Source organism: Lithobates pipiens, unplaced genomic scaffold, assembly GCF_037356315.1.
Source record: "Lithobates pipiens isolate NorthernLeopardFrog02 unplaced genomic scaffold, aLitPip1_a1.2 Scaffold_22, whole genome shotgun sequence".
In the NCBI taxonomy this organism is placed as follows: Eukaryota; Metazoa; Chordata; class Amphibia; order Anura; family Ranidae; genus Lithobates; species Lithobates pipiens.
In genome coordinates, this window is record NW_027507784.1 from 197,607,448 (window position 1) to 197,628,436 (window position 20,989).

The following is a 20,989-nucleotide window of genomic DNA, read 5'->3' on the forward strand; positions in this document are numbered from 1 at the left end:
TCTACAAATACCATACTGGTGACCCCACAACAGGGATAAAACTTTTTAGCGGAAGGGAGTTTAACAAGACGCATGGCCACCAATTAAAATTAGAAGAAAAAAAGAGGTTTAACCTTAAACTACGTAGAGGGTTCTTTACTGTAAGAGCGGCAAGGATGTGGAAATCTCTTCCACAGGCAGTGGTCTTAGCGGGGAGCATCGATAGTGCAACGTAATACTGACATATATAAAATCACACACATAGGTTGGACTTGATGGACTTGTGTCTTTTTTCAACCTCACCTACTATGTAACTATGTAACAGAACTTAGACTCTGTTATAAGAGGATCCAAGCTAAAAGGTTACAGTAGTTTCATCATTATAAAATGTATTATTTCTATTGGGTTGCAGTAAATGATTTGCTGGAATGTCATTTATATTTCGGTTTTAACCTGAAGAATATATTTTATTTCCAGTCACTACTATTTGGTCTGTTTATTATGATAAAAATATAATTGTAATGTATGTAATATATATTACCTTGTAGCTGACTTGAACTATTTGGATGAAGATTGAAAGGGGCAAACAGAGCAGGATGTCGCTAACAACCACCCAACCAGGTCCAAAGTCAGAGTGAAGAGAGGCAGGAGGCACACACCTTTTCCAAGACTCTTCATCAATATATACTAAAAGAAAAGAATAGAAAGTATTGCAAGATAAGTTTAGTCATGACTGACAGCAGGCTCCAAAAAGGCGTATGTATAACGCATCCCATATTCCAAACCAACAACAACATGCAGTAATTCACTGCAATATATATATATATATATGCACATACATTTCCCCTTGTTTTATCCCTTTAACCGGTTCCCGGCAGAATGGCTCTCCTGGATGAAATCCCATACATATACAGTTTTGCCCAGGAGAGCCACCAGAGGGCCAGCGGGCGCGATCGTGTGCATGAGCGGCAGCATGGGGGTTTGTGTGTAAACACACAAACCCCTGTGCTGTCAGAGGAGAGATGACAGATCGTGTTTCTACAAAGTAGAAACAAGGATTAGTCATCTCTCCTAGTTAGTCCCCCCCCTCAGTTAGAACACACACATAGGGAACACAGTTAACCCCTTGATCGCCCCCTAGTGTTAACCCTTTCCCTGACAGTGACATTTACATAGTAATCAGTGCTTATTTATAGCTCTGATCGCTCTGTATATGTCAGTGGTCCCAAAAATGTGTCAAGTGTCTGACCTGTCTGACGCAATACCGCTTAAAATCACAGATCACCGTCATTACTAGTAAAAAAAATAAAATAAAACGCCATAAATCTTTACCATAGTTTGTAGACGCTGTAACTTTTGCGCAAACCAATCTATATACGTTAATTGCAATATTTTTCTTAATCAAAAATATGTCGAAGAATACATATCGACCTAAACTGAGGAAAAATGTTGTTTTTCTAATAATTGGGATATTTACTATAGCAAAAAGTAAAAGATATTGTGTTTTTTTTTTAATTGTCGTTTCCTTTGTTTATAGTGCAAAAAATAAACGTAGAGGTCATCAAATACCACCAAAAGAAAGCTCTATTTGTGGGGGAAAAAAAAAGGACACCAATTTTGTTTGGGAGCCATGTCGCACGACTGCGCAATTATCAGTTAAATCGACACAGTGCCGAATCGCAAAAAGTGGTCTGGTCTTTGGCCAGCTAAATGGTCCGGGGTTGAAGAGGTGAATCTTGAATTTATCTTTTTTTTTTTTTTATTAGTAATGGCGGCGACCTGCAAATTTTTACATTGCGGCGGACACTTGACACCATTTTGGGACCAGTGACATTTATACAGCGATGAGTGCTATAAAAATGCACCGATTACTGTGTAAATAACACTGGCAGGGAAGGGGGTTAAACACTAGGGGACGATCAAGGGGTTAACAGTGTTCCCACTGTAGGGGGGATAGGCTCCCTAGAACATGACAGATCACTTCTCCCGGTTACTGGGGGCAGTAGATCCCTGTCATGTTGCTAGGCAGAACAAGGAAATGCCTTGCTTACATAGGCATCTCCCCGTTCTGCCTCTATGTCACGATTTCCTTTTTGGGAAGAGTAACAGCCATCAGGATGTCCATTCTCCCTAGACTGCTTGACTTCTTCAGTGATACATATCTATATATAAATATATGAGGGAAAGAGATTATATATATATATATATATATATAAAATATCTCACATGAGACTATTGAAATGATTCAGAGAGATATAAATAACTTTATATGGAAAGGCAAGAAATCACATTATGGCAAACTTTTAGTTTACAGACCTTTATCCCAAGGGGGACTGGGTATGCCTAATATCCGGCTTTATTATTAAGCAGTTAGACTTGCCCAAACTGCTCAGTGGCATGTTCCCCCCAACACAGATCCCTTGGCTTAGGTTCCAGAGTATTTCTGTCCATCCACTGCATCTCCCAGGCCTTCTATGGTCATCCATGATGAGACCAAGAGAGGTTAGCTCTTTGAATAACATAGGTCACCACACCTTACAATGGTAGACACTGTACCACCATAAATACAAACTAAAATCCCATAGGCCCCCTCTATTTTAATTTTTAGGCGATATAAAATTTCCCCCAGCCTTTACCTTCCCCAACAACTTCCAATGGTGCGAGTTAAATGCCTTAAAGAGGAACAGCAGTCTGCTCACATAATTTGAAACAAAAACATCTGCCATTCTGAAGCTTCCCTCCAACCACTTTGCATATTATTATATATATATTATATACTCTGATTCTGTACTTGCCAAGCATACTGCAGAAATCTCCCTCCACTGAGTCTGGCTGCAACCATTTTAAATGTGGGCAGCTGAAGCTGCTGCCTGTTCACTTCCTGGATTCACACAGCGAAACACATCCAGCTCTGCAGCTCTAATTGGCCCTCTGATGACTCATCCCTTCCTGCCAAACTCTCACAATAGTGAGAAAGCCGTGCATGATGTCATGAGCCTAGGCTTTTTACCAGACAAAAAACAGGAAGTGGGCTGTATAAGGCTTTTACTGGCAACATTTTTTATTTTTTTTTACTATCCAAAGTTAAAACAAGGGTAGAAGATTTAATAGATGGAAAGTTGAAATAAATACTGCAGGTCTGCTTTAAGTACACTTAAAGAGGGATTTTGCTGTGAAAAAAAATATTAAAAGACAGCAGCTACAAATATTGCAGCTGCTGACTTTTAATAAATGGACACTTACCTGTCCCAGGATCCAGCGATGTCGGCAGCTGAGACCGATCGATCGCTCGGCTCTCGGCTGCCGCCGCCACCATTCTATGTGAGGGAATCAGGAAGTGAAGCGTTGCGGCTTCACTTCCCGTTTCCCTACTGCGCATGCGTGAATCACGCTGCGCAATAGGAACTGTCCACGCTGTCTCTGGGACCTGTGTGTGTCCCAGCAGACAGCGTGCAGGGACAGGAAGAGGCAGACTCCCGTGGGAGTCTATGCCCGGAAGTGGGTGTAAATACCTGTCTTTGACAGGTATCTGCATCCCCCTCCCCCCTGAAAGGTGACAATTGTGACACCAGAGGTGGGGGGGGGGGGGGGGGTTCAGATGAGTGGAAGTTCCACTTTAGGGTGGAACCCCGCTTTAAGTCCTCAACAACAGGATCACATTTTTGTTGTTTTTCACACCTGCAGCAACAAAATGAAATTCCTAGGTCTGAATTCTATAAATATCTACAGATCAGACTTTTCTTCAGGTGCCCACATTCCCTTAACGCTAGACCCAATTTCTCACCCTATGAATCAACTTGTTATAACTCTTCTAGAGATAGGGGAGTAATTTCCAGAATCTATAGCTACCCGAATGGGATATTCTTACCTGAGAAATCCTCGGCCATGGTGAGATGAGACAGATAGTGCAGGAGTTTTCTTCAGATGAGTGGACAGAAATGCTGTTAAATATGCATAAATGCACTCCTTCCATGACAATTAAAGAAACATTGGTAAAACTTTACACAAGGTGGTACCTCACCCCAACACATTACACAAGTTCTTTCCAAATGTCTCAGAGGTTTGCTTTACAGGTTGCCCTGACACAGGTACATTAGGCCACATACTTTGGAGTTGCCCTATCCTTAAAACTGTTTGGCAGCAGGCGGCCTCTTTGGTAGCCCAAATGACGAGGCTTGCCTTTTACCTCGACTTTGCCGATGTGTCCCCTCTTTGCTCCACTGCCAGAGGTTTCAGCCCCTACCCACATACACTTTCCAGTGCCATTTTGTGGGCTATAGCACTAAACTGGCGCTCACCTACAGTTGCTTGGTCTCAGGAGCTACATGGAATAGAGGCTATTAAATCAATGGACCGCATTCCTCACACAATATCTGGCACTAAGCATATCTTTGATCGAAAGTGGGGGAACTGGGCATCTTATGTTAATTTCTTGGGAAACTGACTACATTATTAGATTCTCTACTTGGTGAGAGGTAATCAAACCTTTTAGGTTTGATTAGGCATGACTGTTTCTTTTTTGTTTAGTTGTTTTAGTTATATAGCACGTATCATATATATTCATTGTCACACGGTTTTATATTTATTAAGCATACACTCTTAAAGAGGAAGTAAAGGGAAAAAAAAAAAAAAAAACACCCTGCAAGACAAAGGCATAATGAGCTAGTATGCATAGCATACTAGCTCATTGTGAATAACTTACCTGAGAATGAAGTCCCCGAAGCGGTCCTCCATCTTCCTCTTCACTGCTGCCATGGATCCCGGAGCGACTTCCGGGTCTCGCTGCTCCGGCACTGTGATTCGCCGGAGCCGCAATGACGTCACTCCCGGGCATGCGCATGGGAGCAGAAACTCGCCGCGATCTGCAGCCTGCCCAGTGTGCCTACGCGCCGCTATCTACGGGTAAATATCTCCTAAACCGTATAGGTTTAGGAGATATTTCTTGGACCTTAATCTAGGCTTACCTGTAGGTCAAAGTGGTTTGTAAGGGTTTGCAACCACTTTAAATGAAAATTATTGGCCAGAAGGTCCATATGCACCATTTAGAATGTAATGAGCACTTGTATCACATACTTTGTCCTTAACCACTTGCCGACCGCCTCACGCCGATGTACGTCGGCAGAATGGCACGGGCAGGCATAAGCACGTACATGTACGTGATTTGCCTCCCGCGGGTCGGGGGCCCGATCGGGCCCCCGCCCGGTGCCTGCGGCGGTCGGTTTTCGTTCGGGAGCGATCCCGGACGAGGGGACGGCCATTCATTCATGGCCACCCCCTCGCGATCGCTCCCGACGAATGGAAATCCCCGGTGACATCACTTCCTCTCCTGTAATGTAAACACAGGAGAGGAAGTGATGTATTCTCTCCTCCGTGTCGGTATTTTTCGTTCCGACACGGAGGAGAGCGGATCAGTGAGTTGCACCAACACATCCCACACACAGTAGAACATGCCAGGCACACTCACACCCCCCCTTTACCCCCCGATCACCCCCCCAATTACCCCTGCCCCCCCAGTCACAGTGACACCAATGTCATTTTTTTTTTTTTTTTTTTTTTTTTTGCATTGGTGTCATTTGTGACTGTAATAACTGTTAGGGCAGTTAGGGTTAGCCCCCTTTAGTTCTAATGTACCCCCCTAACCCCCCCAATAAAGGTTTAACCCCGTGATCACCCCCCGTCGCCAGTGTCACTAAGGCTGGGTTCACATTGCAGCGGTTTATGAGAACGAATGTGATTCGCACCGCACTGCAGTGCAAATCACATCCGATCTCTGTGCGATTCGAGTTCAGCCATTCGCCGCACCCGCCGCACCCGCCACACCCGCCGCACCCGCCGCAAATTCGCACGGGACCCTTTTTTTGGCCCGCAGCAGAATCGGATCGCATGGGTGTTCACACCATGCGATCCGAGTTTGCAGATCGCACTGCGATATGCGAACTGATCTGGGGGTGTCAGTAACATTTCACTGACACTCCCAGCAGTTCGCATAGGGCAGTGTGAACTGCCGCCGGGAGGCATGCGATGCGGGAACCCGCCGCGGATTCGCGGCGTTTCCGCATCGCTCCAGTGTGAACCCAGCCTAATAAGCGATCATTTTTCTGATCGCCGTATTAGTGTCACAGGTGACGCTAGTTAGGCAGGTAGGTATTTAGGTTCGCCGCAGCTTTTTATAGCGCTAGGGACCCCCATATACTACCGCATAAAGCCCCCTGATTGCCCCCTAGTTAACCCTTTCACCAGTGATCACCATATAACTGTTACAGGTGACGCTGGTTGGTTAGTTATTTTTTTATAGTTTCAGGGCACCCGCCATTTATTACCTAATAAAGGTTTAACCCCCTGATCACCCGGCAGGTGTCATTTGTGACTAATAACTGTTAGGGCAGTTAGGGTTAGCCCCCTTTAGTTCTAAGGTACCCCCCTAACCCCCCCAATAAAGGTTTAACCCCGTGATCACCCCCCGTCGCCAGTGTCACTAAGGCTGGGTTCACATTGCAGCGGTTTATGAGAACGGATGTGATTCGCACCGCACTGCAGTGCAAATCACATCCGATCTCTGTGCGATTCGAGTTCAGCTATACAGATAGTATGGCTGAATTCGTGTCGCACCCGCCGCACCCGCCGCAAACTCGCACGGGACCCTTTTTTTGGTCCGCAGCAGAATCGGATCGCATGGGTGTTCACACCATGCGATCCAAGTTTGCAGATCGCACTGCGATATGCGAACTGATCTGGGGGTGTCATTAACATTTCACTGACACTCCCAGCAGTTCGCATAGGGCAGTGTGAACTGCCGCCGGGAGGCATGCGATGCGGGAACCCGCCGCGCATTCGTGGCGTTCCCGCATCGCTCCAGTGTGAACCCAGCCTAATAAGCGATCGTTTTTCTGATCGCTGTATTAGTGTCACAGGTGACGCTAGTTAGGCAGGTAGGTATTTAGGTTCGCCGCAGCTTTTTATAGCGCCAGGGACCCCCATATACTACCGCATAAAGCCCCCTGATTGCCCCCTAGTTAACCCTTTCACCAGTGATCACCATATAACTGTTACAGGTGACGCTGGTTGGTTAGTTATTTTTTTATAGTTTCAGGGCACCCGCCATTTATTACCTAGTCTCACTAGTGTACCCCTAAATTTAGGGGTGTCTACTTTCTAAAATGGGGTCATTTGGGGGGGGGGGTTTGTGCCATCTTGGCATTTTATGGCCTTCAAAACTGTAACGCCCTTAGAAAGCCTGAAGGCGGTGCTTGGTTTTTGGGGCCCCGTACGCGGCTAGGCTCCCAAAAAGTCCCACATATGTGGTATCCCCGTACTCAGGAGAAGCAGCAGAATTTATTTTGGGGTGTCATTTCACATATGCCCATGGCATGCGTGAGCAATATATCATTTAGTGACAACTTTGTGAAAAAAAAAAAAAGTTTGTAATTTTCCCGCAACTTGTGGCAAAATATAAAATATTCCATGGACTCAACATGCCTCTCAGCAAATAGCTTGGGGTGTCTACTTTCTAAAATGGGGTCATTTGTGGGGGTTTTGTGCCATCTTGGCATTTTATGGCCTTCAAAACTGTAATAGGTAGTGAGAAGTGAACTCAAAAAATTACGCCCTTAGAAAGCCTGAAGGCGGTGCTTGGTTTTCGGGGCCCCGTACGCGGCTAGGCTCCCAAAAAGTCCCACATATGTGGTATCCCCGTACTCAGGAGAAGCAGCAGAATTTATTTTGGGGTGTCATTTCACATATGCCCATGGCATGCATGAGCAATATATCATTTAGTGACAACTTTGTGAAAAAAAAAAAAAAAAAAAAAAAGTTTGTAATTTTCCCGCAACTTGTGGCAAAATATAAAATATTCCATGGACTCAACATGCCTCTCAGCAAATAGCTTGGGGTGTCTACTTTCTAAAATGGGGTCATTTGTGGGGGTTTTGTGCCATCTTGGCATTTTATGGCCTTCAAAACTGTAATAGGTAGTGAGGCGTGAAATCAAAAATTTACGCCCTTAGAAAGCCTGAAGGCGGTGCTTGGTTTTCGGGGCCCTGTACGCGGCTAGGCTCCCAAAAAGTCCCACATATGTGGTATCCCCGTACTCAGGAGAAGCAGCAGAATTTATTTTGGGGTGTCATTTCACATACGCCCATAGCATGTGTGAGCAATATATCATTTAGTGACAACTTTGTGTAAAAAAAAAAAAAAAATTTTTTTTTTGTCATTATTCAATCGCTTGAGGCAAAAAAATAAAATATTCAATGGGCTCAACATGCCTCTTATCAATTTCCTTAGGGGGTCTACTTTCCAAAATGGGGTCATTTGGGGGGGTTTTGTACTGCCCTGTCATTTTAGCACCTCAAGAAATGAGATAGGCAGTCGTAAACTAAAAGCTGCGTAAATTCCAGAAAACGTACCTTAGTTTGTAGATGTGACAACTTTTGCGCAAACCAATAAATATACAATTATTGACTTTTTTTTTACCAAAGACATGTGGCTGAATACATTTTGGCCTAAATGTATGACTAAAATTGAGTTTATTGGATTTTTCTAATAACAAAAAGTAGAAAATATCATTTTTTTTCAAAATTTGCGGTCTTTTTACGTTTATATCGCAAAAAATAAAAATCGCAGAGGCAATCAAATACCATCAAAAGAAAGCTCTATTTGTGGGAAGAAAAGGACGCAAATTTTGTTTGGGTACAACATTGCATGACCGCGCAATTACCAGTTAAAGCAGCGCAGTGCCAAAGTGTAAAAAGACCTCTGGTCATTTACCAGCAAAATGGTCCGGTCTGAAAGTGGTTAATGTCTACATTCTTGTTACAGGTTATCTATATAATGCTTTTTTATATGTTCTTCCAATAAAAATATATACATGGCATCCATTAGCAGCCACTTTCACATGCCTTATGGGTATATGTATATCATGTGGATACATCACCTAAGAATTTATGATTCCCTACTACAGTTGGTATGAAGAATACCATAAACTATAAAAACAAAAAAAAAAAAAAAAAACATTAAAAAAAGATAAACCCGCTAATGATTTACCATACAGGAAAATAAAAATAAAGTACCAGGTTCTGCTTTTTCCTCTTTTCCAGTGTTTGATGTACATTCTTCTATATTAGCAGCTGTACTACTGATTTCAACACCAGGGTCTGAAGCATTGTCTGCATCAGCACAGCCATCTGTAAGGTGACAAGGTGGCGGCATTACAGTCTCAGACTTTTTGTCTTGCATATTACTAGAGGATGGCATGCTGTCTGGTGTTTTCTGCTGCTGCAATTTAAGCAAGGGGTGACCGTAGACAATATACCAGAGATAGATGTGAGTTATTTTCAAGCGTGGCATTTTTGGAAGATAGCCAAGAGTGCGGCCAAGCCCAGGAACTGTGGGGAGAAAAAAAAAAATTATGTATATTATACATTTACTGTATGAGCCTAAAATGCATGTTCACCTAAACAATGTGACCATGGTTTTGCTGGAAAAGATTTCAAGGATTACAGAGTTTTTTTTTTTGTGGAGTAAGGGAAGGTTAGAATCCCTGCAATATTTTTAGTGCTGTGCCTCTGTTGAAAGCAAGGGACATTCTCTCTAATTCTAAGTTTACACATTGCATGTGTGAGAAGGTGTGTAAATCGCAAGCGTTCCCACACCCGCAGGCAACCACAACAAAAACATGTTTCTTTTTAGAAGATGTGTGGAGATTATATCAATTCTTAATGGTACCCTTGCGCACCCTGTTCACAGAAACACAAGGTGCCAAAGTACCATGTAGTTTCCATGTGGCTGGGATTTTAGAAAAGGGAGAGAAGCTTGTCAGTTTTCTTTTTTTTTTTTTTTTTTTTATTTCAAATACTTTATTGTTTTAAACAGAATGTGAACAGGAAAGAAAAAAAAAAAAAAAAACAGATAATAATTGACATGTAACATCCACAGGATACACAGTTCCGAATAACAATACATGTCTAATAAACATAATACAAGTAGATAACCAAAACCCCGAATGGGGGCAAATTCTTTGTGAGAAACCAATTGCTGATCTCAAGTCTTATTAAAAGGGAGGCCGATTACACTATATTAAACGCTTGTTGCGAAAGTGGAAATCTAATCAGTTTCTGAGATATTGGTTACCATTGCATGAGGGATGGCTTGTGTAACAGCTGGAAATACAGATCATAGGGAGAGAAAGTCATATGGATGCAAAATTAAAGTCATATTGAAGTAATCGTTGGGGGTCAGGGGATGAGAGGGGGGGGGGGTGGTTAAGAGGGTAGGAAGAAGGCTGAGGGGAGGAGGGAGGAGGGGTAAGGAGGGATAGACGGGGATGGAAAGGAAGGAAGAGGGTATAGAATAAAGATACGAATAGGAAGAAAAGTGGAAAACGAAGAGTAGAGGGGGGGTGGAAAGTAAGGAGAGAAGATGAGCTGAGTGAGGGGGAGATCTCTGGTCCCTCCCCGCTGATGGGCAGGGGAATGATAAAACCTAATCAAGGAGTACGGGTGAAAGAATTTGAAGAAAAGCATCCCATTAGGAAGTCATAAGGGACGTATATTCCTGCGTGGTCTGAAAATGTGACCAGCAGGCCCACTTCGTGTTAAATTTAGAGGGGGTATCGTGAGAAGCTGCAATTAGCTTCTCCATGTCAGCTACCTTTTGGATTCTGGAAAACCAATCTTTGATGGTAGGAACTCGGGAGGATTGCCAGTGAATGGGTATGCATTGTTTTGCCGCATTTATTAAATGCATTCCAAGAGATTTGTGATAGGTGGAATGTGGCAAGCTGGAATGATGCAGGAGGAACAGTGCAGGATGAAATTCCAGCGTGTAAGAAGAAATTTGCTCAGTAAGACGGTGTACTTCCTTCCAAAAGGTTTGGATCAGAGGGCAGGACCACCATATGTGTAAGAGGGTTCCCTTCTCTTGGGAACATCTCCAGCAGGACTCAGGGGTAGTAGGTTTATACTTATGTATAATTTCTGGAGTGTAGTACCATCTAGATTGAATCTTGAAGCCATTCTCTTGGGTGTTTACATTGGAGGACCCCTTGTGGATGTTAGCAAATATTCGTTCCCACTGATCTTCCGACAGTGAGATAGATAAGTCTCTCTCCCATTTAGAACAAATGGGAGTATCATTCGCTTTAAGTTTCGTAAAGAGTAGAGTGTGTATGTGTGAAATAAGACGCGATTGGGGAGCAGTTTGGATACATAGTTGCTCAAAAGGGGAGAGTGGACGGGAGCAACAGTGGTCTCTATCTATACTCTGTAGGTATGAGGCAGACAGAAAATACTGCCACTGGGGAATGGGAACCTCTCCGTTCCCGAGCACAAGCTGAGTTCTGTGTAGGAGTTTACCCTTGTAAAAAAATTGATGTGCTCTGACTTGGTTCATGGGCCAGCAGTCTACTAGAAAATCAGTTCTCTTTCCCGGCGGGAAATCAGGGTTAAATTTCAAGGGGGTTAGGGGGCCTGGAGCAGAGGAGATATTCAATTTTTTGCAAGTTTGGTGGAAGCAACTCAGAGTCGGGCCTATAAGAGGGTGTTGTATCAAGCTGGGGGGGACACGGTTTAGGGGGATCCATGGTATAGGGGCAAGGGGGACATCTGAGAAAGAAGCTTCTAGCGAGACCCAATCTTTATTTGCTATGTGTACATTCCAATCCACTATCCTCGTCAAGTGAGTTGCGATATAGTATCTATGTAAGTTCGGAAGGCCTATACCCCCTAAATTTTTGGGGCGCGAAAGCAATGCATAACTGAGTCTGTGCCTACGCTTGCTCCATAGAAATTGTGAGCAGAGTCGCCTATATTTATCAAAAAAGGACATAGGAATGTGGATGGGAATCGTCTGCAATAAGTAGAGCATACGTGGAAGAGCGTTCATTTTCAAGATTGCTGCCCTGCCAAACCAAGTAAATGTTGGTTTATCCCAGGCCTTGAGGTCTTTTGTCAGTTGATTTAAAAGGGGAAGAAAGTTAGTAGCGAATAGTTCCGACAAAACTATAGGAATCTGAATGCCTAAGTATGTGATCGAGTCTTTCTTCCAGACAAAGGGAAAATTCTCTTTACATTGGTCTACCACCGATTGGGGCAATGAAATGTTGAGGGCAAAAGATTTTGCCAAGTTGATTTTAAGGTTTGACAAAACTTGAAACTGTTTGAATTCTGAGAGCACCACTGGTAAGGTAATCAACGGGTTAGAGAGAAAAAGCAGAATATCATCCGCGAAAGCCGCGTACTTATATTCTTTTAATGGGGACCTAATGCCCTGAATGTCAGGGTTGGCAGAGATTTTACGGAGCAAGGGTTCAAGGGTGAGGACAAATAGAATGGGTGACAGGGGACAGCCCTGCCTCGTCCCGTTACAGATGGGAAAGGCGTTCGACAGAGTGTAATTGGCTCTAACTTTGGCAACCGGGTTATCATACAATGCCATGATTAAGTCTATTAAACGGGGTCCCAGACCAATCGCCTGTAACACCGCCTTCATGTATGTCCAGGACACTCTGTCGAACGCCTTTTCTGCATCTAAGGAAAGAAAAAAGCCTTTCTGATTGGAACTCGTAATGAGATGGTGGAGGTTAATAGCTTTAATTGTGTTGTCCCTGGCTTCTCTTCCAGGGACAAAACCTGATTGATCTTGGGAGACTAAAGAAGGGAGGAAAGGGAGCAATCGATTGGCTATAATTTTAGAGAAAATTTTGATGTCCGAATTTAAAAGGGAGATGGGCCTATAGTTACTAGGTTGGGATGGGTCTTTGCCTTCCTTCGGTATGACAGCTATGTGTGCTTCCAGCATCTCTCGGGAGAGAGGGGAGGATGGGGAGAGGGAATTGAAAGCTGCAAGAAAGGGCTTCCTCAACGAGTCGGAGAATGTTTTATAGTAGACTGCTGGCAGACCATCTGGGCCCGGGCTTTTCCCGGGTTTCAAGCTCTTAATTGCAAAGTTCCACTCTGCTGGGGATAGCGGAGATTCAAGGCTCTGCGAAGCTTCAGAAGAAAGTCTGTCAGGGGCATATTGGGAAAGGAAGGAGGATATCGCTTCACCTTGAAGTGCTAGACCTTCCGAGGTTGAACCCGGGTTCTGAAGGTTATAGAGGGAGGAATAATAGTTTTCAAACTCCTTAGCGATATCCCTGTTTTGGGTGATCAAGTCTCCCGTAGGGGAGCGCAGATGGTGTATGACATTGTTATTGCGTCGTTTACGTAGTGCTTGGGCAAGGAAGCGACCACACTTATTGCCGTGTTCATAAAACATCTTTTGAGATAAAATGTAATTTTTCTTAACTTTAAGGTTTAGGGTTTCATTTATCAGGGCTCTCGTGTTTGTTAAGTCATCTAAAGTATGTTGGGCTAATGTTCGTTTATGACTGGCTTCAAGATTCCTCAATTTGGAGAATAGAGCAAGGAGTTCGGCCCTACGGGCTTGTCTAAAGGATGCTGAGATTGCAATCATTTTACCTCTAATGACACATTTATGGGCCTCCCATTGAGTCAATTTAGATGTGTCCGGTGTGTCGTTGTCCTTGAAATAGTCTGTAAGACATTTCCTCAAATCTCCCTCGACAGATATATCTGTTAAGAGAGTCGGGTCTAGTTTCCAAATAAAAGTCCGGTCGTTTGTCTCAGGTAACGTAAGTGTCAAGGAAATAGGATGATGGTCAGAAATTGTCATTGGTTCGATTGTCGAAGTCGTGAGTAACGACAAGTCCTGCTGCGATAGAAAAAGGTAATCTATGCGGGAATATTTGTTGTGGGGGGCAGAAAAATAGGTAAAGTCTTTGTCCTTGGGGTGCATGATGCGCCAGGTGTCGTGTACATTCAGGTCCCGAAGGCAGAGCTTGATTTGTTTAAGTGCGCTATACGAAAGGTGTGACTTTCCCGAGGAGGTGTCTAGTAACGGGTCTAAGGGTAGGTTAAAGTCGCCCCCCAATATCAGGATTCCCTCTTGGAAGGATAGCAACCGTCTAACCACAGCTCTTAAAAAGGGTACTTGAAGCGAATTAGGGCAATATATATTCGCCAGGGTGACGGGTCTGTTTTTGTGTGTCCCTTTCAAAAAGACAAACCTCCCTTGTTCGTCCAATAGGGAGTCAGTAATTGAGATTGACGAATTCTTGGAGAGCAAAATAGAAACCCCCTTAGATTTGGTTAAAGGAGAGGTGGCGTGGAAGCCCAAAGGATAGTATGTGTTAGATAATTTTGGCACATGTTTCGCACAAAAGTGGGTCTCCTGAAGAAAAATTACTTCAGCTTTGGCTTGTCTCGCGTAAGAAAGTACGCGAGATCGTTTTTCAGGGATATTCAGACCCCGGGCATTCAAGGACAAAATTTTTAGCGTAAGGGGGATCGGATTGGGTTGGGGGCGTGACATAGTAGCTGAATGGTGGAACTTACCTTAGACGTGGAACTGACAGCGGGAAAGGGCCAGAGATCCGGAGAAGGAGAGGGGAAGGGGGGAGAGAGAGGCAGAGAGGGCACAGAGACAAAAAGGAGAGGCAAGGAGGGGTGCTCCGCAAGAGATCGCAGAGATTGCACCGGTTGACGGGTATGACCCGCACACCAACGTCAGGCAACAGATGTAACCGGACAAGGTCGGGAGAACTTCTAGAGTTACCCGCTTGGGAGACAGAAGTCTGGATACGGACCGAGAGAGGAGTCACAGGTCCTGCCGAGGCTTCTGTAGCAAAGGGGAGTTAGGGGGAGGAGCAGCAAGGGCAAGGCCCAGAAGGGTACGAGGAGCCCCCCCGGATCCGCCCGTCATGTATTCTAATTCACTCATGGTGAGGCGAGCATAACATTTAGAGGGTATGCTAGCGGTTCCCCAGGGTGAATATGGTAGAAGATTATATAGTCAATATCCAAATAACCAGGGTTAGTTAGACAATAGGTAGAGACAAACCTACAGTGAGTAGCGTAAGGTGTAGGGTTATTCCAGAAGGTGTCTGGGAGTATGCAGAAAGAGAGAGAGGAAGAGAGCAGAGCGATGAGGCAGTGGGGATAAGGAAGGAGATTATACAGTTAAACCGTGTAATGAATATGAACAGCCAAAAGCAGGGATTAATGAACATAACACAGTCATTGAGAACTTTTACTGTAGCAAACATGGTATCTGAACCCAGTTTGGGAGGCTACATCCCATCCGATAAGCCTGGGTAAGAAAGAGAACAATAAATATCACTTACATAACCAAAATGAACACACTAGCTGCGGAAACACAAGGCACTACAAGAAGGAAGGTTAGTGGGGGAAGACCCCCACCAAGGGGGTAGGGTGAGGGCAAACAGATTTTAATTTTAAAGCAGCTACAATTCCCCTGTACATTGACCCACACCCAAGGAGGTATCGTCGGAGCAGGAGAGGCCACGCCCGGGACTGCGACTAGTGGAGTAGCAAAAGATCCACATACCTATTCAGCTCGTTAGGTATGAGTAGCGATGCATTGAACGCCGGGACCGTCAGAGAAAATGCTGGTTTCGGCATGCGGATCAGGCGCTTACCGAACAGGGGTTGTGGGAGAAGGCTGTTACCCGAACGTGGCATCTCCTGGGCCAACCACGCCCTAAAAAATATAAGGATAGCGGAGCAATGGTCCCTAAAGCAGAGAAATGTTAGTCATTGGGAATATCTGAATCCTAAAAGGAGACAACGATTCCCCTTATCCTAAGGTACAGTATCTCTCTATAGGACAGCACTGAACATGTTAGCAGTAGAAAACAAGAAGAGAAAAAGGAGAAAGAAAGGTGGATGAGAGCGAAGAGGGGGGAGGGGGGGCAGGGAGGCGAGCAGGAAAGTAGAGAAAAGAGATTATAGAGTAGTAAAGTGGATTGAGGTGGTTGGATAGCAACTTAGAACAGTATGCATAATAAAAAGGAATAATGAGCCTAATTTACACTGCATCTAAAGAAAACCAATAAGAGTCAGTCCCATGGAGCAAGGATAAGTTCCGTGCAGTACTTCGGTATGCTGGGGAGTCCAAGTTGATGACCTGCAGTGATCCTGATGTCTATGCTTAAAAAGTCCAGTGGAAAAGTGTTAACTGTGCTGTATTACCTTCGCATGAGGCTGTGGTGAGCGCACCTCATTGAAAATATGGAGGGCAGAGGAGCAGTGAGGGGGGGGGGAGAACTGGCATAGCATGGGAAGCACAGTACCTGAGACTTAAAATGAGGGGGCTGGGATAAGGGGCGAAATGGGAGCAAAATAGGGTCCAGGGTCAAAGTAATTGAAGGCAAACTGGGCACGAAATGGCAGATCCTGAGCAAAGCAGGGTAGGTCTCAATACGTGGGGCAATGCACAGAGAAAAAACAGTGAAAGTCAAAGTCAAAAACAATGGAGTAGAAAAAGAGAGAAAAAAAAAAGAAGAAGAAAAAAAAAAAAAAAAAAAAAGAAAAAAGAAAAAAAAAAAAAAAAAAAAAAAGGGGCAGAAAAACAAAAAGCCATAAATAGTACCTTAACGTCGGATGGGAGTAGTATGCAAAAAAGGAGCGTGTATATTAATGGATCCTGGCCCTGCGATGAGCTGGAGAGGCTGAGGGACTTCCATTTCTTGGAGCTCCGGCATCACGCGAAGGTGAACGAGGAGGAAGAGGGTGAGGACGGCGGCGACCTAGGTTGAAACTTCCCGCTTCTGCTATGCCGTCCATGGAGAACGACCGGGTAAGCGTGGAAAGGCGAAAGTCACTATACCAGTCCGGCAAATCCACGGGCGGTATATCCAGGGTGAAAAAGAAGTGGTCTAGGTCTTCTGGCACTCTGAGGATTGCTGTTTTACCGTGGTGGGTTGCCGTCAGGCCAAATGGGAACTTCCATCGGTATACTATTGACCTGGCTCTCAAGGCTTCTAGGAGGGGGCGAAGTTCCCTTCTCCTTTGTAGAGTGATCCCGGACAGGTCCTGATAGATTTTAATGGTAGCTCCTTGAATCATGACTCGATCATGTGTTCTGGCAGCATGGAGGATTTGCTCTTTGAGGTGAAACTCCATGAGGCAGCATACCACGTCTCGAGGGGGATCCGTCTCTCTCCCTCTTGGGCGCAAAGCTCTGTGGATGCGTTCGAAATTGATTTGGGTGTCAGGAGGGCGATCCAAAATGTCGTTAAACAGCATGGCAACAGTCTGGGACAGTTGGGAGGGCTCGATGGTCTCAGGTATGCCTCTCACTCTGAGGTTACGGCGTCGTCCGCGGTTGTCTAAGTCCTCCAAATGCCTGTTAATATCTCGTAGGTGAACAGCGTGGGACTCTGTTATTTGTTGCACATGGCACAGAGCGGTGTCCTGTCTCGATTGAGTCGCCTCCACTTCCTCAACTCTCAGTGTCATGGCGTGTATATCAGCTCTCATATCCGAAATCGCCGCCATAAGCGTGGTCTTTATATCCGCTGCCACGCTGCGGAGGTCGTCTATACTCACCGCCGCAGCCTGGCTCGGAGGTCGGTCTGTCTTGGGGCTAGCGGCGGGCAGTGCCTCTGGTCTGTTGGGGCTGGCGCTGGCGCTTGGGGATCTGCCGCCGCGCGCTTCTGCTTGGGAGGCCTGCATCCTACCTGAGGGCCGCGCACGGAATATGTCCGGAATTGGACGGGCGGAGAGGTCGTCGGATCCCCTGGGCGATCTGGACCGGGTGGCAGAGGTATCCCTGGGTGTCCTCACCATGACAGGAGTACAGCAGAGGGCTAAAAGGCTGAAGTTGCTTGCCTCGAGGACGGAGCTCCAGGTTTAAGCGTCCATCTCGGATCGAATCCAGGCCACGCCCCCCGCTTGTCAGTTTTCATCCGTTCCGATAGACGGATGAAAAATAGGGTTTCCATCTGTCTGCATTTAGCGGATCAGATGTCAGTGGACATGTCACCGCTGACATCCATCGCACCATAGGAGGTACATGGAGCGCCGGTTCAGGTTCGCCTGAAAAACTGACAGGCGGACCTGAACAGTCCGCATGTGTGAAAGGTGCCCAAGTGTTTACCTAGCCGAGGAGCTAAGGAAAGCAGTAAAGAACTGACAAGGTTCTAAGTTATCTTTACTCTATCCAAAACTGAACAAAAAGTTTTGTCTAGACATTTAAAAAAGTGGTAGCTACAAAGCTGTGAAAAAAAGTATTATGATTAGGTGACTGTGATGTTCCATAAGGGCAAAACAGAGCTGTCATGTAGTATAAGACCTCATGCAAGCTGGGCATTTTGCCATCTCTCCTAGATGCCCAGAAAAAAACCCACTGCATGTGCATCCAGGAGCAGTAGCATTTTGGCAAAAATCTCTTTTTGTTGGACACTTGATATTAAGGAATACTACTAAATTTCTTTCACTGCGAGCTTGCTCGTTACAAAAATATTTTTTTATGTTCATAGTTACTTTTTTGTAGCAATACTGATTTTCATTGTTTATGGCACTATCTATGCATTTGTAAGGTTCAGTATCAAACAGCACTGCATTTTTTAGTTTTTTTGAGTCAGACTGCGGACAGGATACAGTAGATAGTCAGAAACTGTGGGCAGGATAGGATACAAGAGATGGTCAGAGACTGTGGACAAGATACAGGAGATGGGTAAAGACTGCAGACAGGAGACAGTAGATAGTCAGAATGCGGACAGGATTCAGTAGTCAGAGACTGCAGACAAGATACAGTAGATAGAATGCAGACAGGATACAGTAGATAGACAGAGACTGCGGATAGGATACAAGAGATGGTTAGAGACTGTAGTCATAGGTACAGGAGATGGAGAGGCTGCAGACATGACACAAGAGATGTCAGAGACTATGGATATGCTATATGAGTTGTTCGGAGACGGGAGTTAGCAACTGACTAAACATTCTACATGGGACTGATAGAAATCATATAACAGGGCAATAGGGAAAAGCAGATTAGTGTTTGCAGGGACTCAAAGAGTCACACAAAACATTCTAAAAGGGCCACAGGTTGAAAACTAGGCGTCTATGGGGTAAAAAGAGGGTTGATTTTGTGATCCCCATCTCTTTATAGCAATTCCTGTGTGATAGTCACACCTATCATGTTAAGGCCAGTAAATGAAAACACAGGGCAGAGACATTTTAGAATAGCCAGAAAGTCACCGGAACCACATCAACTTAGAAGAACCAGAATGATGTCATTACTGCAGAGCCAAAACCTAAACACAAGAGGACATGCTTGGGCTATTGCGGAGTAAAGACACGCAAAGAAGCAACAAACATACCTTAAAATAACAGGGAACACATTTTTTTATGATCATTTTCTATATTTTGCCCAATGAAACTAATCAATGCATTTACATTTTCATAGGGCAAAGGGCAAAATTTTGATTGAGATTTCGAAACGTAAAAAAAAAAAAAAAAAAAAAAAAAAAACTCTAGGATCCATCCATCTGCGGGCTATGTAATTTCCAGTCAAAAATAGAAAATATTTTATGGAGTGCTCTGTAGCAGAATCAAAAGCCATGGTGAACATTCAATATATTCACATTTTCAATCACATTTCAGAAACCCCCACTATTTTGTGTTCCCATCCAAACAGCATACAATTTTTTTAAGCCTTGAAAAGATGGCTGTGAGGGCAAGGTCAGACGTAGGGACAATTTTGTTTATGAAAAAGTGTATTCACATACAATGCAGAAGTCAAGCCCTAAGATCTTTAATCGTTCGTTAGGACAATGTTCAAATCTAGTTTACAACCTGTCAGTGAGGTGATTTGCCAACAAATTACAGAGTTAATTGTGTTAAACTCCACGAACTGTCCCTTAACATAATATAGCAGGGGAGAGCTTAGTAGGATTTTATGCAAGTAAAATGCATGTTTAACCACTTTCAGACTGGACCATTTTGCTGGCTTAAGAACAGACAACTTTTTGCGATTCGGGATTGCGTCGCTTTAACTGACAATTGCGTGGTCGTGCGACGTGGCTCCCAAACAAAATTTATGTCCTTTCTTTCCCACAAATAGAGCTTTCTTTTGGTGGTATTTGATCACCACTGCGGTTTTTATTTTTTGCGCTATAAACAAAAATAGAGTGACAACTTTGAAAAAAACGCATTATTTTTTACTTTTATAATAAATATCCCCCAAAAATATATTAAAAAAAAATTTTTTTCCTCAGTTTAGGCACGTTTAGATACGTATTCTTCTATCATATTTTTGTTAAAAAAAAAATAAAAAATAAATCGCAATAAGCAATTGATTAGTTTGCGCAAAATTTATAGCGTTCACAAAATAGGGAATAGTTTTAGGGCATTTTTATTAATACATTTTTTTTTTTACTAGTAATGGCTGCGATCAGCGATTTTTATTGTGACTGCGACATTATGGCGGACACATCGGACATTTTTGGGACCATTGTCATTTATTCAGCAATCAGTGCTATACAAATGCACAGATTCCTGTGTAAATGACAATGGCAGTGAAGGGGTTAACCAGGGGGTGGTAGTGTAGGGGTTAAGTGTTCCTAGGGTCGTGTTCCTAACTGTGGGGGGGCTGGGCTTTGTGTTAGTGAACATTGATCTCTGCTCCAATCACATGGAGCAGAGATCAGTGTCACTTGTTGCTAGGCAGAACGGGGAGATTTTTTCGATTGCAAAAGCCTATGGCGTGCAAAACGCACCCAAAAACTTCCACCTGGTGGCAAAAAAAGTGGACACACATCAAGAGTGACACACAAAAACATGCAATGGGTGTCTGCTGTCCTCCACAAGGAAGGACCTTACCCTGATTCCCCGGGGCGTTAGGCTCCAGAAGGGGACTGAGGTACCAAATACATGGCCCATCCAGCCGAAGCCGGATGAACGCCTTTCTCCGAAAGGTCTGCCGAAATAGACCCACCCAGGTACTAGGGTAGGGGCTCCCACAAAGGGAGACCTCCCAAAGAGAGGGCGAACCAAGCCAGAAGGCCTATGTCCACCCTCCCACAAGACGTTCAGGGTTGGCCCGAGGACCGACACCCTACTAGTCAAACGTGCAAGTGACAAACATAAAACATGAAAAACCACACAAATAAAATAAATAAAAAAGTGGGAAAGGGATAGTGAAGAGGAGA

The 20,989-nt window shown here is 44.3% G+C and overlaps 1 protein-coding gene across 2 annotated transcripts in view; it reads right to left on the reverse strand.

Annotated features, from left to right (window-relative positions):
* GTF3C1 (general transcription factor IIIC subunit 1) overlaps window positions 1–20,989 on the reverse strand; it is a 377,991-nt gene that overhangs the window by 196,932 nt on the left and 160,070 nt on the right. For both annotated transcript variants that reach the window (XM_077448810.1, XM_077448811.1), the window contains exons 15-16: window positions 9,045–9,359; window positions 521–666 (exon numbers count right to left, since the gene is read on the reverse strand). In XM_077448810.1, coding sequence (XP_077304936.1) covers window positions 521–666; window positions 9,045–9,359 — 461 coding nt within the window. The remainder of the gene's footprint in view (window positions 1–520; window positions 667–9,044; window positions 9,360–20,989) is intronic.